Consider the following 24,776-nt stretch of genomic DNA (forward strand, 5'->3'; position numbering starts at 1 on the left):
GCCCCCGCAGCCCCTGTGGGCTAGTTTGCCCACCCAAGTTTTGGCTCAGACTGTTTTATTTCAGGTGAAGCCTCTACTGTGGATGGAAGGAAAGAGTTGCTCTTTCAATTTAAGGAAGAGTGTTTGGTTTTTGGGTTTTTTTGTGTGTGTTTTGTTTTTTAAATAATTACGCCCTATTGCAAATACGGAAAGAGTTTTATATGCTGTTACCTCCTATATCCTGACTCATGCAATGATTTATTGTGTGACATTAAATCACTTAATCTTTCTGTGCTTAGGTGTTTGAAAGCATGGGATGGGTCTTTTGTGCCTTGAGATTAAATTTATAGCATAAACTGAGATTGTTCAAGAATCTTTAAAAGTTGAGAATGATTTCCAGACTGTTAACAGAGCACCAGTTCCTTAATAATGTTTATTTAGTTCGTCCATCTGTCCATTCATTCATTCTAGAAATATTTTCAAGAGCTTACTACTTACTGGACATATTTTGGATGAGTATGAAGTCGGAGCATGACAGCCCTTCTGGTTTTGGTGGAGGGTTGATAGATGAAAAAATTAGTAACAGAATAAGAAGTTGTTTTAAAATTTTTTTTTTCAACGTTTATTTATTTTTGGGACAGAGAGAGACAGAGCATGAACGGGGGAGGGGCAGAGAGAGAGAGGGAGACACAGAATCAGAAACAGGCTCCGAGCCATCAGCCCAGAGCCTGACGCGGGGCTCGAACTCACGAGTGCGAGATCGTGACCTGGCTGAAGTCGGACGCTTAACCGACTGCGCCACCCAGGCGCCCCAATAGGAAGTTATTTTAAAGCAGTGATCATTACTGCGGAGGCCACATAGCCTAACCCCATTTTAGGAAGTTTTTCTCCTGTGTCTTCTTCTAAAAGTTTTATAGTTTTATGTTTTACGTTTTCCTCTATGCTCTATTTCGAGTTAATTTTTGTGTAAAGAATGAAGTTTAACATCAAGGCTCATTTGTTTTGTTTTGTTTTGTTTCATTTTGGACGTCCAGTTGTTCAAATACCATTTGTTGCAATGATCATCCTTTCGCTGCTGTCACAGACTTTACACCTTTGTCAAAAATCAACTGGCTATATTTGTGAGAGTTTATTTCTCGACTCTGTATTTTGTTCAATCCATCTGTGTGTTTCTCTGCCAATACCATGCTGTATTGATTATTGTAGATTTATAATAAGTATTGTGACCCTTCCAATTTTATTCTTCTTTTTCAAAATTGTTTTGGTTATTCTAGTTCTTTTGCCTGTCCATATAGGTTTTAGAATCATCTTGTCTGTAGCTACAAAATATCCTTTTGGCATTTGATTGAATTGCATTAAATCTATGGGTCAATTTCATATAATTGACATCTTTATTACATCTTCCAATTCATGACATCATGTATCTTCATTTATTTAGGTATTCTTAATTTTTCTCATCAGTATTTTGTGTTTTTTTGGTATTAGAGAAACTGGAACTTTTGTTGGATTTACATACTTTTAAGTATTTTGATTTTTGATCATTTTAATTATAATTTTTAAAATGGTATTATTTTTACATTTTTGGTTTCCATTTGTTTATGCCAGTATATAGAAAGATGGTTGATATTTATGTGTTGACCTTGTATCCTACAACTTTGCTAAACCCACTTATTAGTTCTAGAGCTGCTTTATACATTCTTTTGGATTTTATATGCAGATAATAAAATTGTTTGCAACTAGACTAGAGACATTTCGATTTCTTGCCAATCAGTATGCGTTTTAATATACTTTTACTGCTCTGTTGTCCTGGCTAACACTTCCAGCACTGTGTTTAAGAGTTAGACTGGACATTTCTGTTTGTTCCTGGGTAAAGAAAGCATTGACATTTTTATGAGTAAGTAGAATGTTAGCTGTCAGTTTTTTGTAAATGCTCTTTATCAGGTTGAAGAAGTTTCCTTCTATTCCCAGTTTGCTGAGAGGGTTTTTTGGTTTTTGTTTTTAATCATAAATGGATGATGATTTTTTTAAAATGCTTTTTCTGCATCAATTAACCATATAATTTTTCTTCTTTAGACTACCTGTATATACATTGCTTGATTTCCAAATAAGGAACGAATTTTACATTCTCAGGATAAACCTTAGTTGGTGTGTTAAACTTTCTGTGTATCACGGGATGTGTTTTGATAATGCTTGTTCAGAGAGTTTTGCATCGATGTTGATGAGGGATATTGGCTTGTAGTTTTTTATTCTCATAATGTCTTTGGTTGTAGAATCAAGGAAATGCTGATCTCATAAGATGAGTTGGGAAGTTTTTCCTCTTCTTGTGTTAGGTTATCTATATAATCTTGAATAAATTTGGGTAGTTTGTGATTTTTGAGAAATTATTTCATTTCATCTAAGTTGTTGAATTTATGTGAATGGAATTGTTCATAATATTCCCTTATTCCTTTCATGTGTGTGGGAATGGTAGTGCTGTGCTCTCTTTCATTCCTTACATTGGTAATGTGTGTTCTCTCTCTTTCTCTCTTTTTGGTCAGTGTTGCTAGAGGTGTATCGATTTTATTGATGTATTCAGAGAAGCAGCTTTTGTTTTCATTGATTTTCTCTATTGTTTATCTTTTTTCAATTTTATTGATTATTGCTCTTACCTTTGCAATTTTTCTTCTGTCTGCTTGACTTAGGTGTTTTTTGCTTTTAGGTTTTTACTTTCTTAAGGTAGGAATTTACATTACTGATTTGCAAGCTTCTTTTCTAATAACTTGATTCTATGAAGTTCCCTCTTATAATGCTATGAATTTCCCTCTTAGCACTGCTTTAGCTGCATCCCACACATTTTGATATATTTTTTTATTTTTATTTAGTTCAAAATATTTTCTAATTTCTCTTGGGTTTTCCTCTTTCATATGTGGTTTATATGTAAGTATGAGAAATTGGAAGTTTTGTTAATACTGAGCATACTACCCTTGGTAATATTGTTCTGGAAGTAGATGGTGGCTTCCCAATCCTCCCATCCACCCATCTAGCAAATATTTATTGAACATCTATTAGCACTAGGTACTGGAGTTATTTCAGCTTCCTCGTGGATATTGTATTCTGGTGAAGGAAACAGATACTGAGAAAGTAAACAAATGTAATATTAATGTCGAGTAGTATCAAGTGATATGAAAAAAATGAAGTAGGGCACAGGGGCAGAGAATGATGGGAGACAGGGGTTTGGATGGTCAGACATGATTTTTCAGAAGTGGTACCATTTGAGCAGAGACCTGAATGAAATGCAGGAGGCTTGTTTTTCTACCTCAGCATTATCTCCTCCTGTTTTGGCCCTCTTGCTTCATACTTACCCAAATTTTGAAGGCATTAGAGTTTTTGACCCCTAAAAGTTTAAGTGAATGATACAGCTCTGTGTAATGTGTTGCTTGGTGCTGAACATTTAACATTTCCTTGATCTTATCCATTTCCAAAAAAAATAAAAAAAGACATATATAGCACAGTACTCTAAATATTACTTAGCCAAGCTGAAAATTGGTATGTTTATGATTTGTATCGATCATTTTTTCAACTCTGTCACTTACTAGCTGGAAGGTAGACAATGGTGTGTTGGTAAATGTTTAATTACCAGCTCTCTGGGGGGACTAGTTCTGATTTGAAGTATTTTCCACTTTCCTTTGTGTAATACTTTCACCATAACTGATTTAAAGCTACAGTTTTTTCATTGGGAAGGGATACAGCCAGTTTATTAGTCTGTACAAACTGGCGTCTTCATACTGCTAAAGGTAGGTTTTATAATATCCATTTTACATTTGAATGTAAAAATTCAGAATTGTTACAAGGTTACTTAATTAGTAAATTGTGGGCAAGTCAGCAAAAATTTTGAGCCCTAGAAATTCCCATGTAGTTGGCTTGGGTTTAAGAATCTGGCATGGGTTTTTTGGTTTTTTTTTAAAGGGATCCTGTTTAGGGGCGCCTGGGTGGCACAGTTGGTTAAGCATCCAACTTCAGTTCAGGTCATGATCTCATGGTTTGTGGGTTCAAGCCCTGCATTGGGCTCTGTGCTGACAGCTCAGAGCCTGGAGCCTGCTTTGGATTCTGTGTCTCCCTCTCTGTCTCTCCGCCCCTGCCCCACTCATGCTCTGTGTCTCTCTCTCTCTCAAAAATAAATGAAACATTAAAAAAAAAAAGTTTAAAGGGATCCTGTTTATTTTATTGTGAAGCCTGAGTTAAGAACCATTGATTTAATGGATTAAGAATCTTGTATGGTGCTTCCAATTGGTCTTAGAACTTGCCTCAAAATTAATTTTTCTTATAGATGTAGGAGAAAAGGGACAAGGTATTTGACTTCATGGACAGAATAGAATGTGTGTGCCATATTTCAGGACATCACAAAGTCTTGATTTGCCCTGGGACATACCCAAGAGGGAAAAGACCCAGAACTTGAACTGCATTCCCCTTGGATTAATACATAGGGGCAAGGAGCTAGTGTCAGGGCCATGTGGGATCAAGGACAGAGTTGAGAAAAGTCTGGTTTAACTGACAGAATACATTAGCTAAAGCATCTGATAGAGTAAGCAGTTTGAATCTCCACTTCAGTAATACAGTTTCATATGGACACCCTGGACCTCTGCAGTGACTGAAAGCTTGGTGTTTGGATTCAGACTACCTGGAATAGTTCTATCATTTATTGTCTTTAAGACATGAGCAAGTGTTTTAACTTTTCTAAGTCTCATTTTCCTCATCTGGAAGATGGCAGTGATAATGTCTACTCCACCATGTTCTTAATTTCGTAAAAACTCCAGAGTGCTCCAACATTTAGAGATCAAGCAAAGGAGGAAGAGCCAGTAAAAGAGACTGGAAAACAGGAGGTAGTCTATCAGAGGCATGGAGAAGAATGTTAAAAGGATGGTATGGCCCTTGGTGAAATCTGTCAAGAGTTTAATGCACACAAAGAAAGTGATGACTGGCTTTGGGCAAGATCGAGTGACCCTAATCACAGATTCAGTGAAGTGATAGGAATGAGATCTGATTAGCATGGAGGTGAGATGAAACAGGTGAGGAGGAGGAGAGTGGTTATAGAACACATAAGAATTTGGGGAGCAATGGGAGATTAAGAAATGGAGTGGCAGTTGGAAAGGATGTGAAGTTAAGAGAATGTTTTTTTCACTGAAGGTTTTATAGCAGCTCTGTATATGTTGAGGGGAATGGTCCACTGGAGAATGCAGAGGAGAATGGGGCAATTTCCGTGAGATTGATACATGAAATAATTGAAAAGACGAGAAGGGTGGGATCCAGAGCCCAATGGAGCGGTTGGCCTTGGGTAGTCATAGGGCTGCTTCATTGAGTGTAAGAGTAGTAAAAGCAGAAAGTGTGGGTGTAAAAGTAGGTAGGTAGGTTGGTAGACTCAGGGGTGAGAAACTATGGAAATTATTATCTAATTGCTTATGTTTTCTCTATGCAGTATTATTAACTGAGAGTTACATATTGGTGATCATGGGTACTAAAGTAGGCAAATTAGTAGATTAAAATATTTGAAAAGAAAGAAAAAGTCATGGAATTGAAAAATGGAAGCCTAGGGAAATGAAGTAGGATTGCTGTGATAAGATACTACATGAGATTAATGGGTAAGAATTTAGGAGTGTGTTATTTATGTGTAGTATGTTAGCATGTGTAGTCAGGATAAACCAGATTTTCCTGCAGCAACAAATCACCCCTAAGTCTTGAGTGACTGAATATAATAAAGATCTACTCTTGCTCAGACAACATGTCCAACAGAAGGGTTTCTGCTCTACCTAGTTTCTCAGGAACCTATGTGTCAAGAACTGTAAAGAGGCCATGATTTTACTCTACTTGCAAGCTAACAAGTTAGCCTACCGTGGCATCATGGATGCTAGCAGAAGACACTTCCGATCAGACACAGAGGATTGTAGTGCTCACAGTAGGAGCAGTAGCCAGCGTGTCAGCGTTTGTGTCATTTCTGCAAGCCCCATCTCCAAGGAGATGCAAAGCCCCTTGGGTTGTGTTACAGAAGAATCCTGCACTTAGGGAATCCAAATCTTGTCTAATGGGCAGGAAGCATGCCTTACTCTCTCTCTGTCTGTCTTTTAAGGCAAGCCATAAGCAATCTAGCCCCATGCTCCAGAGATGCATTTTTATCTATCTTTTCTGATGTAGTTCACTGTGCACACATTCTGGAAAAGATGGTCTAGAGCAAAATCAGTCAGTGCTTCTGCTTATCAGATGTAGAGAAACATAAGAGACCTGTGGAGAATTGTCTCCCAGTGCCAAACTAATTGAGGCACTGCCATCTTATGACCCCTTGTATTAGTTTGCTAGGGATACTGTAACAAAGTACCACAGGTAGGGTGGCTTAAACAACAACAATTTGTCTCAGAGTTTTTGAGTCTAAAAATCCTAGATCAAGGTGTCAGCAAACTTAATTTTCCCTGATGCCTCTCTCCTCAGCTTGTAGATAGCCATCTCCTCCCACTGTCTCCACATGGTCTTTCCTGTGTCATGTCTGTTCCAAATTTCCTCTGTTAGAAGGACACCAGTCATATTGGATTAGGGCGCACCCGAGTGACCTCATTTTAATTACCTCTTTAATGATTCTATCACCAGGGGTGCCTGGGTGGCTCAGTTGGGTAAATGTCCAACTCTTGGTTTCAGCTCAGGTCATGATCTCACAGTTCATGGGATCAAGCCCCACATCTGGCTCTGTGCTGACAGTGGGGGACCTGCTTGGGGTTCTGTCTCTCTCCCTCTCTCTCTGCCACTCCCTTGCTCATCCTCTCTCTCTCTCTCTCAAAATAAATAAACAAATGTTTGAAAAAAAAAAAGGACCCTACATAGTCACATTTTGAGGTACTGGGTGTTAGAACTTCAGTAGATAAATTTTGAGGGAATACAGTTCAGCTACAACACTGCAGCGTTTAAACACATGGCTTTGAGGGTTGATAAAATGGGAAGAGAGCACCTGGAGGGTGTCACAGAAGCTTTTCACAGTAGGTTCACTTTCAAGAAACCTACTATCCCCTCTTCTTCCAGTCCAGGGGACAGACCTCACCTTAACTGCACCCAGGCCAGGATGTGTACTTACCCATGTGTTCAGAAAGGAGAGGAGAACTAGATAGTGATGAGCACTAGTCACGTCTCCCGCACCATGGTGGTGTGTTTCTCTCCAGTACTATTCAGCTGCTCAGGTGCAGAGGTGGAACAGGTAGCAGTTGAGTTTAATGTCAGAATTAGGATTCTGTCAGCTAGTCTGATGAGAAAAGAGAGTGGCAAGGGAAGTAAAGGTGTTTGTATAGAAGTGATTTCAGCGATGGACTAGAAGATCTAAACTGAGTAAAGAGCAGAGTAAGGGCCTAAGGGATGAATAATATGAAAAGCTGGTGAGAACAGTGGATGGGAGGACTTGATGAGGTTGCAGAATTTGGGGACTGGAAGAAGTAGAGCAGGTGAGGTGGATGGATGAGGTGGTGGTCAGATAATGAGTTTCTTGAAGATGTCAGAGGTAATGTGGTTTCTGATGATGATGTCAAGAGTATGACCCTGAAAAATGGGTGACTGAGATCAGGTGGATGGAAAGATTATTGTAAGTGAAAGAGTCAGGGTCAGATTTGTCATCTGTGTGGATGTTGAAGTTACTTAGAGTGGGGACAACAGGCAGAGTAGAAAGGAAGAGGGGGATCCAGGTGATAAAATGAATGTGTGTTTCTCCCGTGAAGATACTCCTAGTCTTTGATTAGATTTGGTAGTACTCTAAAGAGTCTTTGACAGGGGTGCCTGGGTAACTCAGTTGCTTGAGCATCCAACTTCGGCTCAGATCATGAGCTTGTGGTTCATGGGTTTGAGTCCTGCATCGGGCTCTGTGTTGACAGCTCAGAGCCTGGAGCCTGCTTCAGATTCTTTGTCTCCCTCTCTCTCTGCCCCTCTCCCACTTGCTCTCTGTCTCTGTCTCTCAAAAATAAATAATATTAAAAAAATCTTTTTTAAGTCTTTGTCAAATTGTGTTGTTGTTGTTGTTATTATTATTATGAAACTACTTGGCAACACATCCACAAAACCTCCTCCAGAGTTCTTTTTTTTTAGAGATGGTCTATTGCTGATTTCATATCATTCATTCTTGATATCATTTTTCATATTATTAATTGTGACTTTATCCCCCAGTATTGGGGTTGTCCCCTGAGAGCCCTCCAGTTCCCCTGCATTAAAAAAACTGGGGTGCCTGGGTGGCTCAGTCGATTGAGCCTCTGACTTCCTCTCAGGTCATGATCTTGCGGTTTGTAAGTTTGAGCCCTACATAGGGCTCACTTCCATCAGCGCAGAGCCTGCTTTGGATCCTCTGTCCCCATCTCTCTGCCCCTCCCCCCCTTATTCTCTCTCTCTCTCTCTCTCTCTCTCTCTCTCTCTCTGCCTCCCTCCCTCTCCCTCTCTCCCTCTCTCTCTCTTTCAAAAATAAACATAAAAAAAAAAGAAACAATGAGAGAGCATAAAAAAAAAAAAACTTAATACATTCTGAAATCTTCCCTAGGCTAGTTAATAAAACCTGCCACCTGAATGTGTATTATGTGTGTGATATGTAGTGTTTATAGTAGGTGTGAATCTCTTTTTATATAAATGAAACATGTTCATCCCTTTTAGACTTAAATATACTGTGTATATTTATGTGATGTGCTACATTTTAAGGATTTTTTTTTCTGCTGGCCTGGCATCTGCACAGGCTTCTGCAGACAATTTTATCTCTGTAAGCTTGTATGGAGCATTTGGGCTCCTGCCTGTCTCATCTTTTACAAACATTTTATTAAAACAAAACAAAACAAAACAAAGTCTGTGGCCACACTCCCATCTCCTAGAGGCAGAGACCACATTGCTGACTTCAGGGTGGTCCTTGGGAATGATGTTTTGTTTGGGACCAGGAAATATTTTTAAGGGTGTGAAAATACTTGCATTGTGAGCACAAAGTGGAATCTTGATAATACAGCTTTGCAAAATATTGATACAAAGTTCTCATGTCCAGAATAGTAGAATGTGAAAGGGTGAAAGCTGTTTTTATTTAAAGTTACCAGGTTTGCGTGAGGTTTGCTTTTTTCCTTCGTCCCCCTTAAATTCTTCAGTCATGCTTTGCTTGCTTGCTTTCAGTACTGCCAAATGAGAGAAGCTTTCAGAATGCTGCGAAAAGCAATAATTTGGATCTTATGGAGAAGCTGTTTGAAAAGAAGGTTAACATTAATGCTGTGAACAATGTGAGTACAAGTCACAGATGTGACAAGTGACTACTCTAAGGGTGGCTTGGATTTATACAGTGCAATTTAAATAATAATAACAATTGAAATGATTGTGGCGGATGAGGTGTGGGCTAGCTCCTTCGGTGGTAATTCCAGAATGTTTAAGCTAAAGGTGGAATCAAGCCGTGGGATAGGTTCTGAGTCTTTTAATATATCTTATCAGAGGGGAAATATACAGAGTCTTTGTGTGCATCTGTGCAAAATCTGTGGGTGGGCAGTAAAGCCAGTTGTCAGGGTTATGGGCCTGGACTTGGTCCTGGATTGTAGCCTGTGTATCACTGGCCTCATACATTCTAGAAAGGCAGAACATCTTTTGCTACACAGTTCATCATTGGTTTTTCTCCAGAGATTCCCTTTGTTGTTCAGTCCTGCAAATTTAAAATCTACGGGAGAGCATGGCTTTGTATTTTATTGCTGTAGAAGTACAGTGCATTTGCATGTTGGGCACTGGAGCCTTTTCTAAAACCTGGCTCTTAATTGTTCTTCAAGTACTTGGGTTTAGGAGAGAAGTCTACTGCCAGAAATACTGGATTTCCTACTGCTTGGTTTTGTAGAGATTTCCTGACAGCTTTTCAAGGCAGGGTTTATCAAAGTGGGGGCTGTGTTAATTACTTAGGACAATTAGTGCAAGTGGTTCAAGGGGATAGCAGAGGTGGATTTAATGCTAAATGAAGCATAAGCTTTAGGGTCCCTTCTTGTACAGACCCCTTCCAAAGTACTGGGGAGGGCTCTGGCAATGTGTTCTCATGGTTATATGTTTTTTTTTTTTTTAATCTGAAAAAGTAAGAAACTTTAACTGCTATCATTTCAGCTCTCTGACTGGCTTTAAAGAGGGCTCCCTGAAGAGTGTAGAGTTTAGGTTCCACAAAACCTGGATCTGTCCCAGGCAGTGAGATCATAAGAATTGAAGTCATGTATCATACGCAGTGGAAGGATGTTTACCAGTTGTGCATGTGTGTCTGTGAGAGGTATATGTTTGCTTGTATATGGAAATTCATATGTCTGTGTATATACTGTGTGCATGTGTGTGTCTGATGTGTTATGGTTGTATTTAGTATTTATTGTCCATAGACATCCTAGAAAGAGTAGAAAAATAGAGTTTTGCAGCGTAACAATTTTAGGAACCAAACAAAAACAAGAACCAAACAAAAACAAAAACCAAAAAAAAAAAAAAAAAAAGAAAGGAATCAGGAAAGAAGGAAGGGAAGGGAGTGAAAAGAAAAGCAAGGGCCTTTGAAAGTAATATCTACATAAATTGTTGAGTAAGTAAAGCAATAATCATTTTTCCAAGTAGCAGGGAATAGATTGTTTAATGTAGTTTCATAATAATTAAAATTTTTTTCACCTAAGACTTTATGATATTTTAAACCATATTTTTATATTAAAGTATTTAGAGAGATTTAATGCTAAATGAAGCATCATTTAGGGCACAACCTAGAGCACCTTAACTTACAGTCAGCATAGCAAATTATCATGACCTCTTGATGAATTGTATTACTTTTTTTTAAGTTTATTTATTTATTTTGAGAGTGAGAGAGTATATACCTGCGCATGTGCACAAGCAGGGGAGACGCAGAGAGAGAATGAGTGAGAGAATCCCAAGCAGACTCCGCACTATCAGCACAGAGTCTGACGCAGGGCTCAATCTCACCAACTGTGAGATCATGACTTTAGCCAAAACCAAGAGTCGGACACTTAACCAACTGAGCCACCCAGGTGCCCTGTATTATACTTTCTAATGACATCTCTTTTAGTCCCATTTACAGCAAATTGTTGATATGGTTGTTTGTAGAGTTGCTTAAAATCTGTGACGATAGAGATGAAGAAATACATGTAAGTGGTTTTATTGAATTATCTTGGATGCTGTTTTGGCTTGACATACTAGAACACAGCTCTAGATTGCAGACAATGTCACGATAACTCCTGTTTTGTCAAACTTAATTTATCATCAGCTTAGCTACCAAGGATATCAGATACTTAATTTTTACAATAAATTATTTATTTGAAACAAAGGAGTAAATCCATGCGCAGGCACCTTCTTTGGATGCAAAAACAGTGCCTAGAGTATAGGAAATAAGATCTGTGTTTTACATGCATGCTAAACATCCATTGTCTGAAACACAATCAACTATGAAAATCCCAGGATTGTCTTCTTGGCTTTTCTTTGAAACAAAAGATAGTTATAGCTTTCTTTTTCTGTGTCTGCATCTTTCATTGATTCATTCATTCATTCTCTTCTTTCTTTTATTCTGAAGCAGTTTGTTTCAGTAAAATTTATAGATCAAAAAATTTCAGAAGAAAGAGCATATACGATTGAACACCTAGGAAAATTTTTGTTTTGCATTATCAATGTATTCTAACCAGAAAAAAATTACTGTTGTTAATAATTGCATATAGGGAGGGGCACCTGGGTGGCACAGTCGGTTGAGCATCCGACTTCGGCTCAGGTCATGATCTCATGAATGTGAGTTCAAGCCCTGCATCAGGCTCTGTGCTGGCACCTCAGAGACTGGAGCCTGCTTCGGATTCTGTGTCTCCCTCTCTCTCTACCCCTCCCCTGCTCATGTTCTGTCTCTCTGTCAAAAATAAATAAACATTAAAAAAATTTTTTTTAATAATTGAATACAGGGAAAAATACTTTTGCTTTTTTAAAAAAATGTTTATTATTTTTGGGAGTTGGGGAGGGACAGAGAGAGAGGGGGACAGAGGATCTGAGGCAGGCCCTGTGCTGACAGCACAGAGCCCAATGTGGGTCTCGAACTCACAGACTGTGAGATCATGACCTTAACCAGTGCTCAACCAACTGAGCCACTCAGGCCCCCCACAAGTTTTACTTTTTTATTGAACTCCATTATACTGTTAAAATCAATGATGAGTTATGCATTGCAAATATAAACATAAGATACAAAATTATGGCTGTTTGAAAAACAGGAATCATAAAGAGGACAAATAACAATCAGATGACTGAAAACACAAATTACGTTTCCTCAGATGAACCGCACAGCCCTGCATTTTGCGGTGGGGGCAAATCATTTATCCTCGGTGGATTTCTTGCTTAATCGCAAGGCCAGGGTGGATGTTGCTGATAAGGTAAGTTCATCTTCCTTTGGTAGAATGGATTGGAGCATGACCAGTGTATGGGGAAAATCTGGTCACTTCAGTTATCTTTTTTTCACATATGTACAGAATATTTCCAAATGCAGTTTTCACTTTGGAAAGATCTCTGTAGAGAATATACACATTGTGTACTCTTTGTATTTGGTAACTAAATTGCTTACCCATTACCTGTAGGACTTAGGTTTTACTTATTTTCCCATATTGACCTTATGGCCAGTAATATGCATTTTTAAGAATAAGATAAGTTGACCAGAGTATAATTTGGGATGTAGAAGACAGAAGCTAACTAGCCTCAGAGACTTTAAATCTTGACTGTGCTCTGTGAACTCTGATAAGCAAAGCTTATTAAATAGGTACTATATGCTAGGCACCCGTCTTAGGACTTTGATATTTAGTGCCTCCAACCTTGTGAAAAAGGGTTACTATAATACACAGTTTTCATATGAAGAGTGTAAGACACAGAGAGGTTAAATATCTTGCCCAAAGAATTAACGTCTAAGAAGGTGTAGAGGCAGGATTTGAACTTGGTTTATTTGGTTCCAGAGACCATGATGTTAGCCACAAATCAGCTTAACTATTTGTCTGCCTAGATATCAAAATCCACCCTGAGGATTTCCACCTACTTTTCCCAACTTCACTTAATACTTTACCATGGCACGAGGAAAACCACCTGGGCTGGATATACCCAACATCATGTTTATCATCTCCAGTTGCAGAGAAAGATGATAGCCTTGGTTATTAGAATCCAATGGATCATAGTTCTTGGTTCTTAGTTAATCAAATGCTCTGTGGTTCTTCAACTGTTGAGAAGGTTTTCATAGAGCCATTCTATTTTCTGTGTTGATTGACTCCTTGGAGGGTAGACTCAGCACTTACTTACTTTTATTCTCACAGGGCCTGGGTTTAATATGAGCTTGGTAAATCTTTGGAAGATGAATGAATGAAGTCACATCATCTTGTTGGTTTTGTTGGCATAGACATGGCCTAGACTTGATAATGATAAAAGTTTCTGTTTGTTTTACCAGTGAGGCACATCCTTCTCTATTTTATTAGTCTGATATTGGTGGGCAAGTTGATTGATATGTAACAGAATCACAGTGAAGAAGTACCTCTTACTAAAAATTGGCACTGAAAGCACTCCAATTATGTGAGGGTACTAAGTTAGATTATGGTTATGGTACTTGAGGAACGTGTTGTTAGGATCTGGAAATTGTTGATTATTTTGTAGTGTTAGTTAGCCTGCAAAAGATGATTTGGTAATAGACCTAATTGCCAAGCATCTATTCTTATTTTGACATTGAAACCTTGATACAATAAATTTTTATTTTAATTTTTAAATTGACTATGCAATTACTTTCTTTTTTGTGTAAAGTTCTATGAATTTTAATGCATGTATAGATTCATGTAATCACTACCATAATCAAAATACAGAACAGTTGCCTCACCCAGAAAATTTCTCATGCTGCCTTTTTGTAGTCAAACCCTCCCTTACCCTGGCAACCACTGATGTCTTCTCCATCTCTATAATTTTGCCTTTTTGAGAATGTCATATAAATTATATCATGTAGTATATAACATTCTGACACTGGCTTCTTTCACTCAGCAAAATCTTCGATTCATTCATGTTGTATATATCAACAGTTCCTCCTTTTTTATTCTGACTAGTATTCCAGTGTATGGACGTACCACAGTTTATTCATGCATTCACCCATTGAAGGAGTTGTTACCAGTTTTTGACTATTACAAATAAAGCTGCTATTGGTTTCATGAAGATGGCACCAAAGGCAAAGAAGGAAGCTCTTGCCCTTCCCAAAACTGCAGCCGAAGCAAAGGCTTTGAAAACCCAAAAAAATGGGATGCGGAAAGGCATCCACAGTCACACACAAAAAAGAATTTCCACACGTCACCTACCTTCTGACGGCCCAAGACACTGCGTCTCTGAAGGCCCCACAAATATCCTTGAAACACTGCCCCTAGGAGAAACAAGCTTGACCTTTGTGCCATCATCAAGTTCCCCCTGACTGAGTCAGCCATGAAGAAAACAGAAGACAACAACACACTTGTGTTCATTGTGGATTCAAGGCCAACAAGCACCAGGTCAAACAGGACGTGAAGAAAGTACGACATTGTCATGGCCGAGATCAACACACTGATCAGGCCTGATGGAGAGAAGAGGGCATATGTTCGACTGGCTTCTAACTATGATGCTTTGGATGTTGCCAACAAAATTGGAATCATCTAAATTGAGTCCAACTGGCTGAATCTAAATATAAATGTTTTCACAAACAACAACAACAAAACGAATAAAACTGCTATCAACATTCGTGTGCAGGTTTTATGTAGGCAAAAGTATTCATTTATCCATTATAAATCTCTGGGAGTGAGGTTACTGGGTCGTATAGTAAGCTGTATACAAGAAGCTGCCAGACTGTTTTATAGTGTCTGTACCTTTCATTCCCACCAGCAGTGTAGCAGAATTCCATTTGTTCCACAACCTCATCAGCACTTGGCATTTTCTTTTTTTCCCCCTTAATGTTAGAATTCCTTTTTTTATGTTTATTTATTTATATTTGAGAGAGAGAGAGAGAGACAGAGCATGCAGGGAAGGGGAAGAGAGAGAGAGAGAATCTCAAGCAGACTCTGCACTGTCAGCACAGAGCTCACTGCAGGCCTCCAACTAAAGAACCGTGAGATCAAGACCTGAGCCAAAATAGAGTCAGACGCTTAACCGACTGAGCACCCAAGCGCCCCTTCTTAATTAGCCTTTCTAATAAATATGTATTGGCATCACATTGTGGTTTTAATGACTAATGATAGTGAGCATCTTTCTTGTGTTATTTACTAGTTGTATATTTTCTTTGATTATGTGTCTATTCAAATATTTTGAATATATTTTTTAAATTGGGTTTTTTGCTTATTGTTCAGTTTTGAGAGTTATTTATATATTCTGGATACAAGTCCTTTGTTTGATATGTGATCTACAAATATTTTCCCACATTTTTTACAGAGCAAAAGTTTTTAATTTTGATGAAGTACAGTTTACCTATAATTAAAAAACCACCAAGAATGACTTACCTAACTTAAGGTCATGAAGATTTTCTCATATTTTTTCTTCTAAAATTTTTATAGCTGTGTGTTTTACATTTAGATCTGTTGTCCATTTTTGGGCACCTGGCTGGTTCAGTTGGTGGAGCATTGGACTCTTGATCTTGGGTTTGTGAGTTCGAGCTCCACACTGGGTGAAGAGATGACTTAGGAATAAAATCTTTAAAAAAATAAAAACTAAAAAACTAAAAACAAAATTGATCTATTGTCCATTTTGAGTTAATTATAAGGTATGAGGAATAGGTCAAGATTCTTGTTTTTTTCTTGCATATGGAGGACCCATTTCCTCATCATTTGACACCAGTGTCACTTCAGTTTTCAGTACTTTGGACCTTTCCTGCATATGTACCATGCAGGGCCCATTCTGAGACCTGTGCAGTGGTCTGCCCCATAGTTCACCATTCCAGGCCTTTGGCATGCTGCTTAGGGTCAGGTCCATGTAAGGGTCAGGGTGCGGCCACACACACATCTTTAGGGGCTCACTTTCTTGAGCTTCCCCCTCTCTGGAATCATCACCCCCACTTTTCCCAGCTCCAGGGCCCCTCTCCCCCTTTTCTTGGTGTGCTGACTAGAAAGTTGAGGGTGTATGTAGTCTCTCAGCTCTGCTATGTGCTTCCCACAATTAGGTCTACCTCTGCAACTAAGGGAGGAAAACAAGCAACATGAGTCACCACCCTACCTGCTCTTCTGACCACAGTTTCTCGGTCAGTTTTAGGTGCTTTCCCAGTCCTTGATACTGCTACCTCTTCTACCACAGGGTTCCAGCTTTGGGAAGGAGGCTTGTGTACAGCAGAGCCAGAACAGAAAAAAGAAACAGTATTTCCCCTACTTTCTCTTTCTTGCAGGATCCCCCTTGTGCTCCGTAGACCAGAAAGAGGGTTTGTTTTTTTGTTTGTTTGTTTGTTTTTAGCTCTTTGTGTCTGTGCCCAGGACACATTTCTGTGACTTGCACTGCCTTGAGTTCAACCTGGAAGGTATGGAAGGAAAACAAAAACAAAGCAAATCAGAAAACCCTCATTGTTTATATTTTGAGTTTTGGTTTACTTCCCCAATCTAATTGCTATTATTTGCTTCCCAGAATCCTCAAATAGCTGTGCCATGCACTCTTTCTGGAGATTTTGGTCACATTTGGTAAGAGAGACCAGGAGCAGTATAGTTACTCCATTCTACCCAGGACCATAACCCCAAATCTTTAATGTACTATAAAAGGGGAAAGAATTGTACAATAAACATTTATGCATCCATTGCCCAGGTTGACAGCATCTTTTCCTTTAAAAAGCATGTCTGAGGATTGCCGTGTTTCTAATATATTAAATACACTGCTGGTTTCTGTCAGAGTATAAGTCACTTGTTCCTGAAATGTTGAAGAGATATTTTACCAAGTTATTCTCTTTGAGGCTTTTCCAAATGTACATTTGGAAGCTAACATCAGCTTTTTGTAACTTGGCCTTGTGCGAGTGTGTGTATGTATTTCTGATGTATCTCTGTAGTCTACCTTGAAAGTTTCACTAAGTTTAATATTTCTGTAACTAACTTAATCATTCACAGTGGCATTAGTACATAACCAATAAAATTCTTTTATAATTCAAGCAGTGCTGTGTTTGATCAAACCTGGCCGTCTCTTTATTTGGGTGATGACCCCTGAGTTTGATTTGGCAGCTGTGTCTTCTAAGCTCTAACACCTGTTTGCAAAGAGCCAAAAATCAAACCCCTTCCCCATCAGTATTTATTCATTGCCTGCTGTGGGTAAGTCTCAATGCCAACTGCTGGGAATTCAATACCATTTAAGTTCTTATTACTCCTAAGTGTAGTCCTGGGACAGAAACACTTGTATTTCCTGGGAGCTTGAAATGCAGAATCAGACCCACCCCTGACCTCCTGAATCAGAATCTGTGATTTAACAAGATTCCCAGGTAATTGTTTCAGGAAGCATTGGCAAGACATACAGTCCCTGCTTTGAGGGGTGTACAGTCTTTTGACTGTTAACTAACTTGGATTTAAATAAAGTTTAAAAAATTAAAAATTATAAATAAATACATGAGGAAAAATAAAAATAAAAGTTCCATTTAAAACCAAAAAAATAGGGGCATCCCGGTGGTTCAGTTGGTTAAGCATCCAACTTCGGCTCAGGTCATGATCTCACGGTTTGTGGGTTTGAGCCCTGCATCCAGCTCTGTGCTGACAGCTCAGAGCCTGCAGCCTGCTTTGGATTCTGTATCTCCCTCTCTCTGCCCCTCCCCCACTCATGCTCTGTCTCTCTCTCAAAAATAAATAGATATTAATAATTTTTTTAAAAAAACTAAAAAAATTAAAAATTGGCTGTCTCAGGAAGGTGGAATGGAGGGTGCTGAACTAGGAAAACTGGGACCTGCATTCTAGGCCCCAAGTTAGACAAGTAATATAGAGCAAACGTTATGAGTATGATATGTAAAATCAGAAGAAACTGACCTCCAATTCTGGTTCTGGTACTTTCAAGTGCTGTGATCTAGTTAATGCTCACTTTCAGGTTCCTTATCTATAAGTTAATGTGTCTGCTTTTCTGTTTCCTTTTATCCCTGGCAAAAAATCATCTATTACTCTGTTAAAGTGCCTTCTAAAACTAAGTCTTCTCATGGGGTGCCTGGGTGGCTCAGTCGGTTGAGTGTCCGACTTCGGCTCAGGTCATGATTTCACAGTTTGTGAGTTCGAGCCCCGCATCAGGCTCTGTGCTGACCTCTTGCTAAGAGCCTGGAGCCTGCTTCAGATTCTGTGTCTCCTTCTCTCTCTGCCCCTTCCCCGCTCACGCTTTGTCTCACTCTGTTTCTCAAAAATAAATCAATGTAAAAAAAAAAATTAAAAAAAAAAAAAATTAAGTCTTTTCACACATCTTATTTGGATCTTGTAATCAACTGTGTTTGTAACCTAGGAAACCAGTTTGCTAGATGTATACAATATGAGTAAATAAACAAGGAATGAGGGTCTGCGGGGGTACCTCCATTTGTAAAGAGCATAAGCCTTTTGGCATTTATTTTGGCTGCCCCAGAAATTACGTTAATGTATTCTCTTCTTAGGAAAGTACAGGTGTGGAGAAATGAAAAAGGAAGTCCCATATTATTGAAGTGTAACTCTAAATTAGTGGTTCTCAACTTGGAGGGGGGGCATTGTCAATTTTGTTCCCAGGAAATACTTGGAGATGTTTGGAGATACTTTTAATTGCCGTGGCTGAGGGGAGATATTGGCATTTAATGGGTAGAAGCCAGAGATAACTGCAAAACATCCTATAATCTCAGACAGCCCTCCACAACAAAAAATCACCTGGCCAAAATGTCATAGTGCCACTGTTGATAAGCCTTGTTTTAAATGTACGTACTTTATAAAATTTACATTTCAGCTGTCACACTACGCGGTGAGTTAGTCTATTTAAATATTTGTAATTCCAGTATGAAAAAAATGCTTAACAATTTCTGCACTCTTTTTCCCAAGGAACAATGATGTACAATAACTAGTTGAGGTTCTTCAAAAAATGTGCCCTGAATACAATTCCACTCCTCAATTACCTTTCTCTACACATGAATGCTCTATATTCATTAATACTAAATCCATTTTCTACATGACCAAAAAAGAGGTCAGAAATATTTTTTTTTCAACGTTTATTTATTTCTGGGACAAAGAGAGACAGAGCATGAATGGGGGAGGGGCAGAGAGAGAGGGAGACACAGAATCGGAAACAGGCTCCAGGCTCTGAGCCATCAGCCCAGAGCCCGACGCGGGGCTCGAACTCACAGACCGCGAGATCGTGACCTGGCTGAAGTCGGACGCTTAACCGACTGCGCCACCCAGGCGCCCCCAGAAATATTTTTTATAGAAGATGAATCACATTTTGATAGGAGCTCTTTTTTTCCTAAGAGGTCATGCTTAATTTCAAAGCAGGCAACACTCAGAGATTTCAAGCACTAATCATAAAATCCAAGAGTCAGGAATTCAAACTGCCAACAACAGGAACTTCTGAAGCCATAAATTCCAAGTGGAGTCATCATTCCTCACAGGCAAAGAATCACTACTCACAGATGTAAATTTCCCCATAGAAGAGTTCATAATACTATGTCTTGTGACATGAAACTGACATGCCTAGGGCAGTTTGTGAGCATGCGTCATGGATTACACTCACAGTTGCACAGAATGCTCTGTAAAGTGTAAAAGGCCCAGAGTCAGTGACAATCTGGCCTTAGCACCAGTCTGGTCGTAAGCAAGAAGGTCAATAACTTCCCCTGGGGAATATTTGCACAGGAAGAGCTTCCCATCGATAAGAAGCTCGAAGAGCTGATGCCTATCATTATCCCCAAAGTACCACCTCCACCTGGGATTCTTTGTTTACATCTAGATCCTCCATTCATCTAGTGTGCCTGTTCCCAAGATTCGGGGATGCCACCCACTTCGAACCTGGAGCTCTTAGCATCGGGGCCATGCATCTTAGGTTACAATTGTGTTATTTAAATTCCACATATGAGTGAAACCATAAGCTATTTCTCTTTTTCTGACTTGTTTTGCTTAGCATAATAGATTCTAGTTCCATCCACTTTGTTGCACGTGGCAAGATTTCATTCTTTTTGCTTGCTGTGTAATATTCCGTGTGTGTGTGTGTGTGTGTGTGTGTGTGTGTGCATGTGTCTGTAGATATACATGCATGGTGTGTATTTACATACACATTCACACACACAGACACGCACAGAGACCACATCTTCCTCATACATTCATCAGTAGATGGACATTTGGGCTCTTTCCATAATTTGGATATTGTTGATAGTGCTGCTATAAACATTGGGATGTGTGTGCCCTTTGAATCAGCATTTTTGTATCCTTTGGATAAATACCTAGTAGTACAATTGTTGGGTCATAGGGTAGCTCTATTTTTAATTTTTTGAGGAAACTTCATACTGTTTTCCAGAGTGGCTGTACCAGTTTAATTCCCACCAGCAGTGCAAAAGTGTTCCTTTTTTTTTCCACATCCTCGCCAACATCTGTTGTTTCTGAGTTAATTTTAGCATTCTGAGAGGTATGATGTGGTATCTCACTGTGGTTTTGATTTATATTTCCCTGATGATGAGGGATGTTGAGCATCTTTTCATGTGTCTCTTAGCCATCTGGGTGTCTTCTTTGGAAAAATGTCTGTTCATGCCTTTTGCCGATTTCTTACTGGATTATTTGGTTTTCGGGTGTTGAGTTTGATAAGTTCTTTATAGATTTTGGATACTAACCCTTTATCCGACTGAGATAGCCAATGTTAATTGTTAGCTATTTCCTTTCACACTTTTCTCCTACACATTGAGTATATGAGTCTAACTGCCTACAGCATCCCTAAAGGTTCCTGATAAAGTCTCTGATAGTCTGTTTCATGCACATATGCACCTATATTATTTTATACGGAGAAAATATTTCAAGTAAGGTATATATATTGGGATTCTTTTTATAACTTCAGTCTTCTCTGTTTTTTTTCTTTTTTGTGTACATACTCCTTCTCCAGTGACTACATTTAACAATGCAGAGTATGTGTGTTTATATCTGTACTTTTCCTCATACTCATAACCATATCCATCTAGGTATTGAGCATCTATCTACCTATGTACCCACCTTTTTAAAATGTTTATTTATTTATTTTTGAGAGAAAGAGGAGGGAGGGAGGGAGAGAGAGAGAGAGAGGGAGGGAGAGAGGGAGAGAGAGAATACCAAGCAGGCTCCACACTGTCAACACAGAGCCCAGTGTGGGGCTCACTCTCATGAACCTGAGATCATGACCTAAGCTAAAATTGAGAGTCAAATGCTTAACCCACTGAGCCACCCCAGTGCCCCTCCAACTCATTATTTTTTATGGCTGCCTGATGTGGTGTCACTGTTCCCTAATGTGTTCAGCATTCCTATTACTAATGGACATTTACCTTTGCTCTCATTTTTTTTTTTAATTTTTTTTAATGTTTATTTATTTTTGAGACAGAGAGAGACAGAGCATGAACGGGGGAGGGGCAGAGAGAGAGGGAGACACAGAATCGGAAGCAGGCTCCAGGCTCCGAGCCAACAGCCCAGAGCCCGACGCGGGGCTCGAACTCACGGACCGTGAGATCGTGACCTGAGCCAAAGTCGGACGCTCAACAGACTGAGCCACCCAGGCGCCCCCTTTGCTCTCATTTTTGAGGGTTACAGTTAATATCCTTGTTTATATAACATTAGGTCCTAAAACTCATTTTCAAGGGATAGATTCCCAGTAGAATTGCTTGTTGAATTTAAAATTTCGGTAGATGTTGCCGAATTGCTGAAACCAAAGTGGTTCATTTCCACTAATACCTTAAGAGAGCACCTTTTTGGGGGTACACTTTTTCAATTGGTTTAATTGCGTTCTTTTTGTTGATTTGTAAGAGGCTTCATGTATTAGAGAAAGTAACCACTTATGTTTATTAAGATACATTTTGAAAAATCTATTTATTGATTTCATCAGTCTTTCCTTTTGTAACTTGTAGATCAAGACACTGTGTCTTACAGTCTAGATTTTCTTCTAATATATGTACTTTTTGTGTGCTTTTTTACGTGTATAATATGATACAGGATTTTGATTTTATTTTCTTCCCTATGGAGAACCACTTGTCCTTGCACCATTTAAAATGTATTCCTGGGGCGCCTGGGTGGCGCAGTCGGTTAAGCGTCCGACTTCAGCCAGGTCACGATCTCGCGGTCCGTGAGTTCGAGCCCCGCGTCAGGCTCTGGGCTGATGGCTCAGAGCCTGGAGCCTGTTTCCGATTCTGTGTCTCCCTCTCTCTCTGCCCCTCCCCCGTTCATGCTCTGTCTCTCTCTGTCCCAAAAATAAATAAACGTTGAAAAAAAAATTTAAAATGTATTCCTCTCCCCCATAGAATTGAAATATTACATTTACTGAATATTAAATTTTCTCCCTATTTCTTCATTTTCAACATTTCAGTATTAACTTGGTCTTTGTTGACTGAAATAATGTGTTGTGGCTCATCCAAGTGATACTTCTCTTTTCTCTTCTTGGGGAAGCACGGCTTGACAGTAATTCACCTTGCAGCCTGGTCTGGAAGTCTTGAGATCATGCTCATGCTGGTTAGAGCTGGAGCAGACCAGAGAGCCAAGAATCAGGTGGGATGTGGGTCACTCCTGAAAATGGTCCTCACTGTACCAGTGTGTGTTGGGGAAGTCTTAAGATTCTTGTGTAATTATGTCCCTTACCTTGGCTCTCTTCAGGATGGAATGAATGCCCTCCACTTTGCAGCTCAGAACAATAATGTACGCATTGTGGAGTACCTCATTCAAGATCTGCACTTGAAGGACCTGAACCAGCCCGATGAGGTATGTTTGCTCTGGTAGGATAGGTCCCATGTACACGTCCACCTACCTTCCTCTTTCTTCCTACTCCTCCTAGAGCTGCCAAAGCAGTCAGCACAGACAGACCTGGCCCTGTACCCAGCTCCTCCGTCACTCTGGCAGACGGCAGAACAGATGAGAAGTGTTGGTGTTGGTGGTGACCCTGGCATCTGCACGTGGGGAGGATGAGGAGTATTGAGGAAGCCGCTAAGTTCTTTTTTCCCCCTTTACTCTCTCATCCTGGTTGGGTGTAGACAGTATCCACCCTATTTTGTATTTAGAATTTATGCTTTCATTTTACTACATTATGCTTGGCCTTTTTGGAGTGTATTTGGCCCAAGTGTATGTAGTAATGAGCCATGGAATATAATGCAATTTTACTGTACTTGTCTACATTCCTTTTCTTTTCATGTGTAGATATATAATAACAGCTACCACCTGTTGAGTATTTATTGGTGTGCTAGGTACAAAGGAAAGCTATTTACTTACATTATTTCATTGAGAGGTTTAGGGCCTGGTGTATATGGTTTAACAAATCTTTGCTAAATGAATGAATTCTCGTTAATTCCCATAATAATCCTATACAGCAGGATTTTGCTTATTTTTAATTTTTTTAATGTTTATTTATTTTTGAGAGAGAATGCAAATGGAGGAGGGGCAGAGAGAGAGGGAGACACAGAATCTGAAGCAGGCTCCAGCCTCCATGCTGTCAGCACAGAACTTGACATGGGGCTCAAACTCACACACTGTGAGATGATGACCTGAGCTGAAGTCGGACACTTAACTGGCTGAGCTGCCCAGGTGCCCTGGATTTTGCTTTTTTTTTTTCAAATGTTTGTTTATTTTTGCAGGAGAGACAGACAGAGCTGGGGGGGGGGCGGGGACAGAGAAAGGGAGACACAGAATCTGAAACTGGCTCAAGACTCTGCGCTGTCAGCACAAAGCTGTATGTGGGGCTTGAACTCACAAACTCTGAGATCATGACCTGAGCCAAAGTCAGATGCTTAACCACCTGAGCGAGCCAGGTGCCGCAAATTTTGCTTATTTTTAAAGGTGATGAATTTGAGGCTCAGAAAGGCTGAGTACCTCATCCATATCCCAGAGTTGGACAGTGAGAGTCAGAATTTGAATTCAGGTCTCGCTGACCTCAGTCACCGTGCTGTCCTGTCTCTCTTCTCAGATGACTGTGGACATTCCTCCTGTGTCATGAACTGTCTTTTCCCTGGAATATCTTCTTCTAGGCCTTTTTCATAAGGGAGTATACCCTGTGAGATTGAAGTTTTGATTTCAAATGGGACCTCTTTTTCACTGTGCCTACAATAGTCTCCATAAAAGTCTCTCCATAAATTAATCAGTAATACCTCATTTCACCTCTTGTAAAAAAACGTTCACATTCTTGTCTGACTCCAGCCTTAAAAACAACAACAACAACGGTAATTTGTTCAAATGAAGTCTATAAGTTTCTTTTACTTCCTCTGAGTATGACTGAGCATCTGTACATTTACAGCTTGGAGGCAGACAGACATGGGCTGTGGTCTGGGCATGTATTAGTTACACGGTTTTAAGCAAGTTCTCTGACTGCTGAAAGCCTCGGTATCTACAAGGGATAATTGGGGAGGCAATACCTCTATGGTTTGATATAGAGTATTGACATTTCCTCAATTTTATGTAAAAAATGCCTATGCCATTGAACTTCACTGTAAGCCATTCTACCACCCTTTTCTAATCAGATACCACCCCTAAGCCATTCTTATGTAGCAGTATTGGAACAGCCACTGTTGAGATGTTTAAATGAGTTAATGACTATAAAACACTTAGCAAAGAGTCTCGTACGTGGTAAGTGCTCACTAAATGTAGTTGTTATAACAGTAATGATAGGGCAAAATGCATTGTCTGATTTCCTCAAAATCAGATAGATAGGTAGCATCTAGTGTCACAGTGCGGACA

The 24,776-nt window shown here is 39.4% G+C and overlaps 1 protein-coding gene and 1 long non-coding RNA gene across 2 annotated transcripts in view; one reads left to right on the top strand and one right to left on the bottom strand.

The window, feature by feature from the left end:
• ANKDD1B (ankyrin repeat and death domain containing 1B) overlaps positions 1-24,776 on the top strand; it is a 65,126-nt gene that overhangs the window by 2,469 nt on the left and 37,881 nt on the right. Inside the window, exons 2-5 of the mRNA XM_030323256.2 lie at positions 9,115-9,218; positions 12,252-12,350; positions 22,506-22,604; positions 22,710-22,814. Coding sequence (XP_030179116.1) covers positions 9,115-9,218; positions 12,252-12,350; positions 22,506-22,604; positions 22,710-22,814 — 407 coding nt within the window. The remainder of the gene's footprint in view (positions 1-9,114; positions 9,219-12,251; positions 12,351-22,505; positions 22,605-22,709; positions 22,815-24,776) is intronic.
• Positions 1,213-13,815, bottom strand: LOC115519355. The gene is made up of 3 exons (XR_003970474.1): positions 13,732-13,815; positions 10,993-10,995; positions 1,213-1,224 (listed from the first exon to the last, which is right to left on the bottom strand). It is a non-coding gene; the product is annotated as an uncharacterized LOC115519355 (long non-coding RNA).

This window comes from Lynx canadensis, chromosome A1 (assembly GCF_007474595.2).
Source record: "Lynx canadensis isolate LIC74 chromosome A1, mLynCan4.pri.v2, whole genome shotgun sequence".
NCBI lineage: Eukaryota > Metazoa > Chordata > Mammalia > Carnivora > Felidae > Lynx > Lynx canadensis.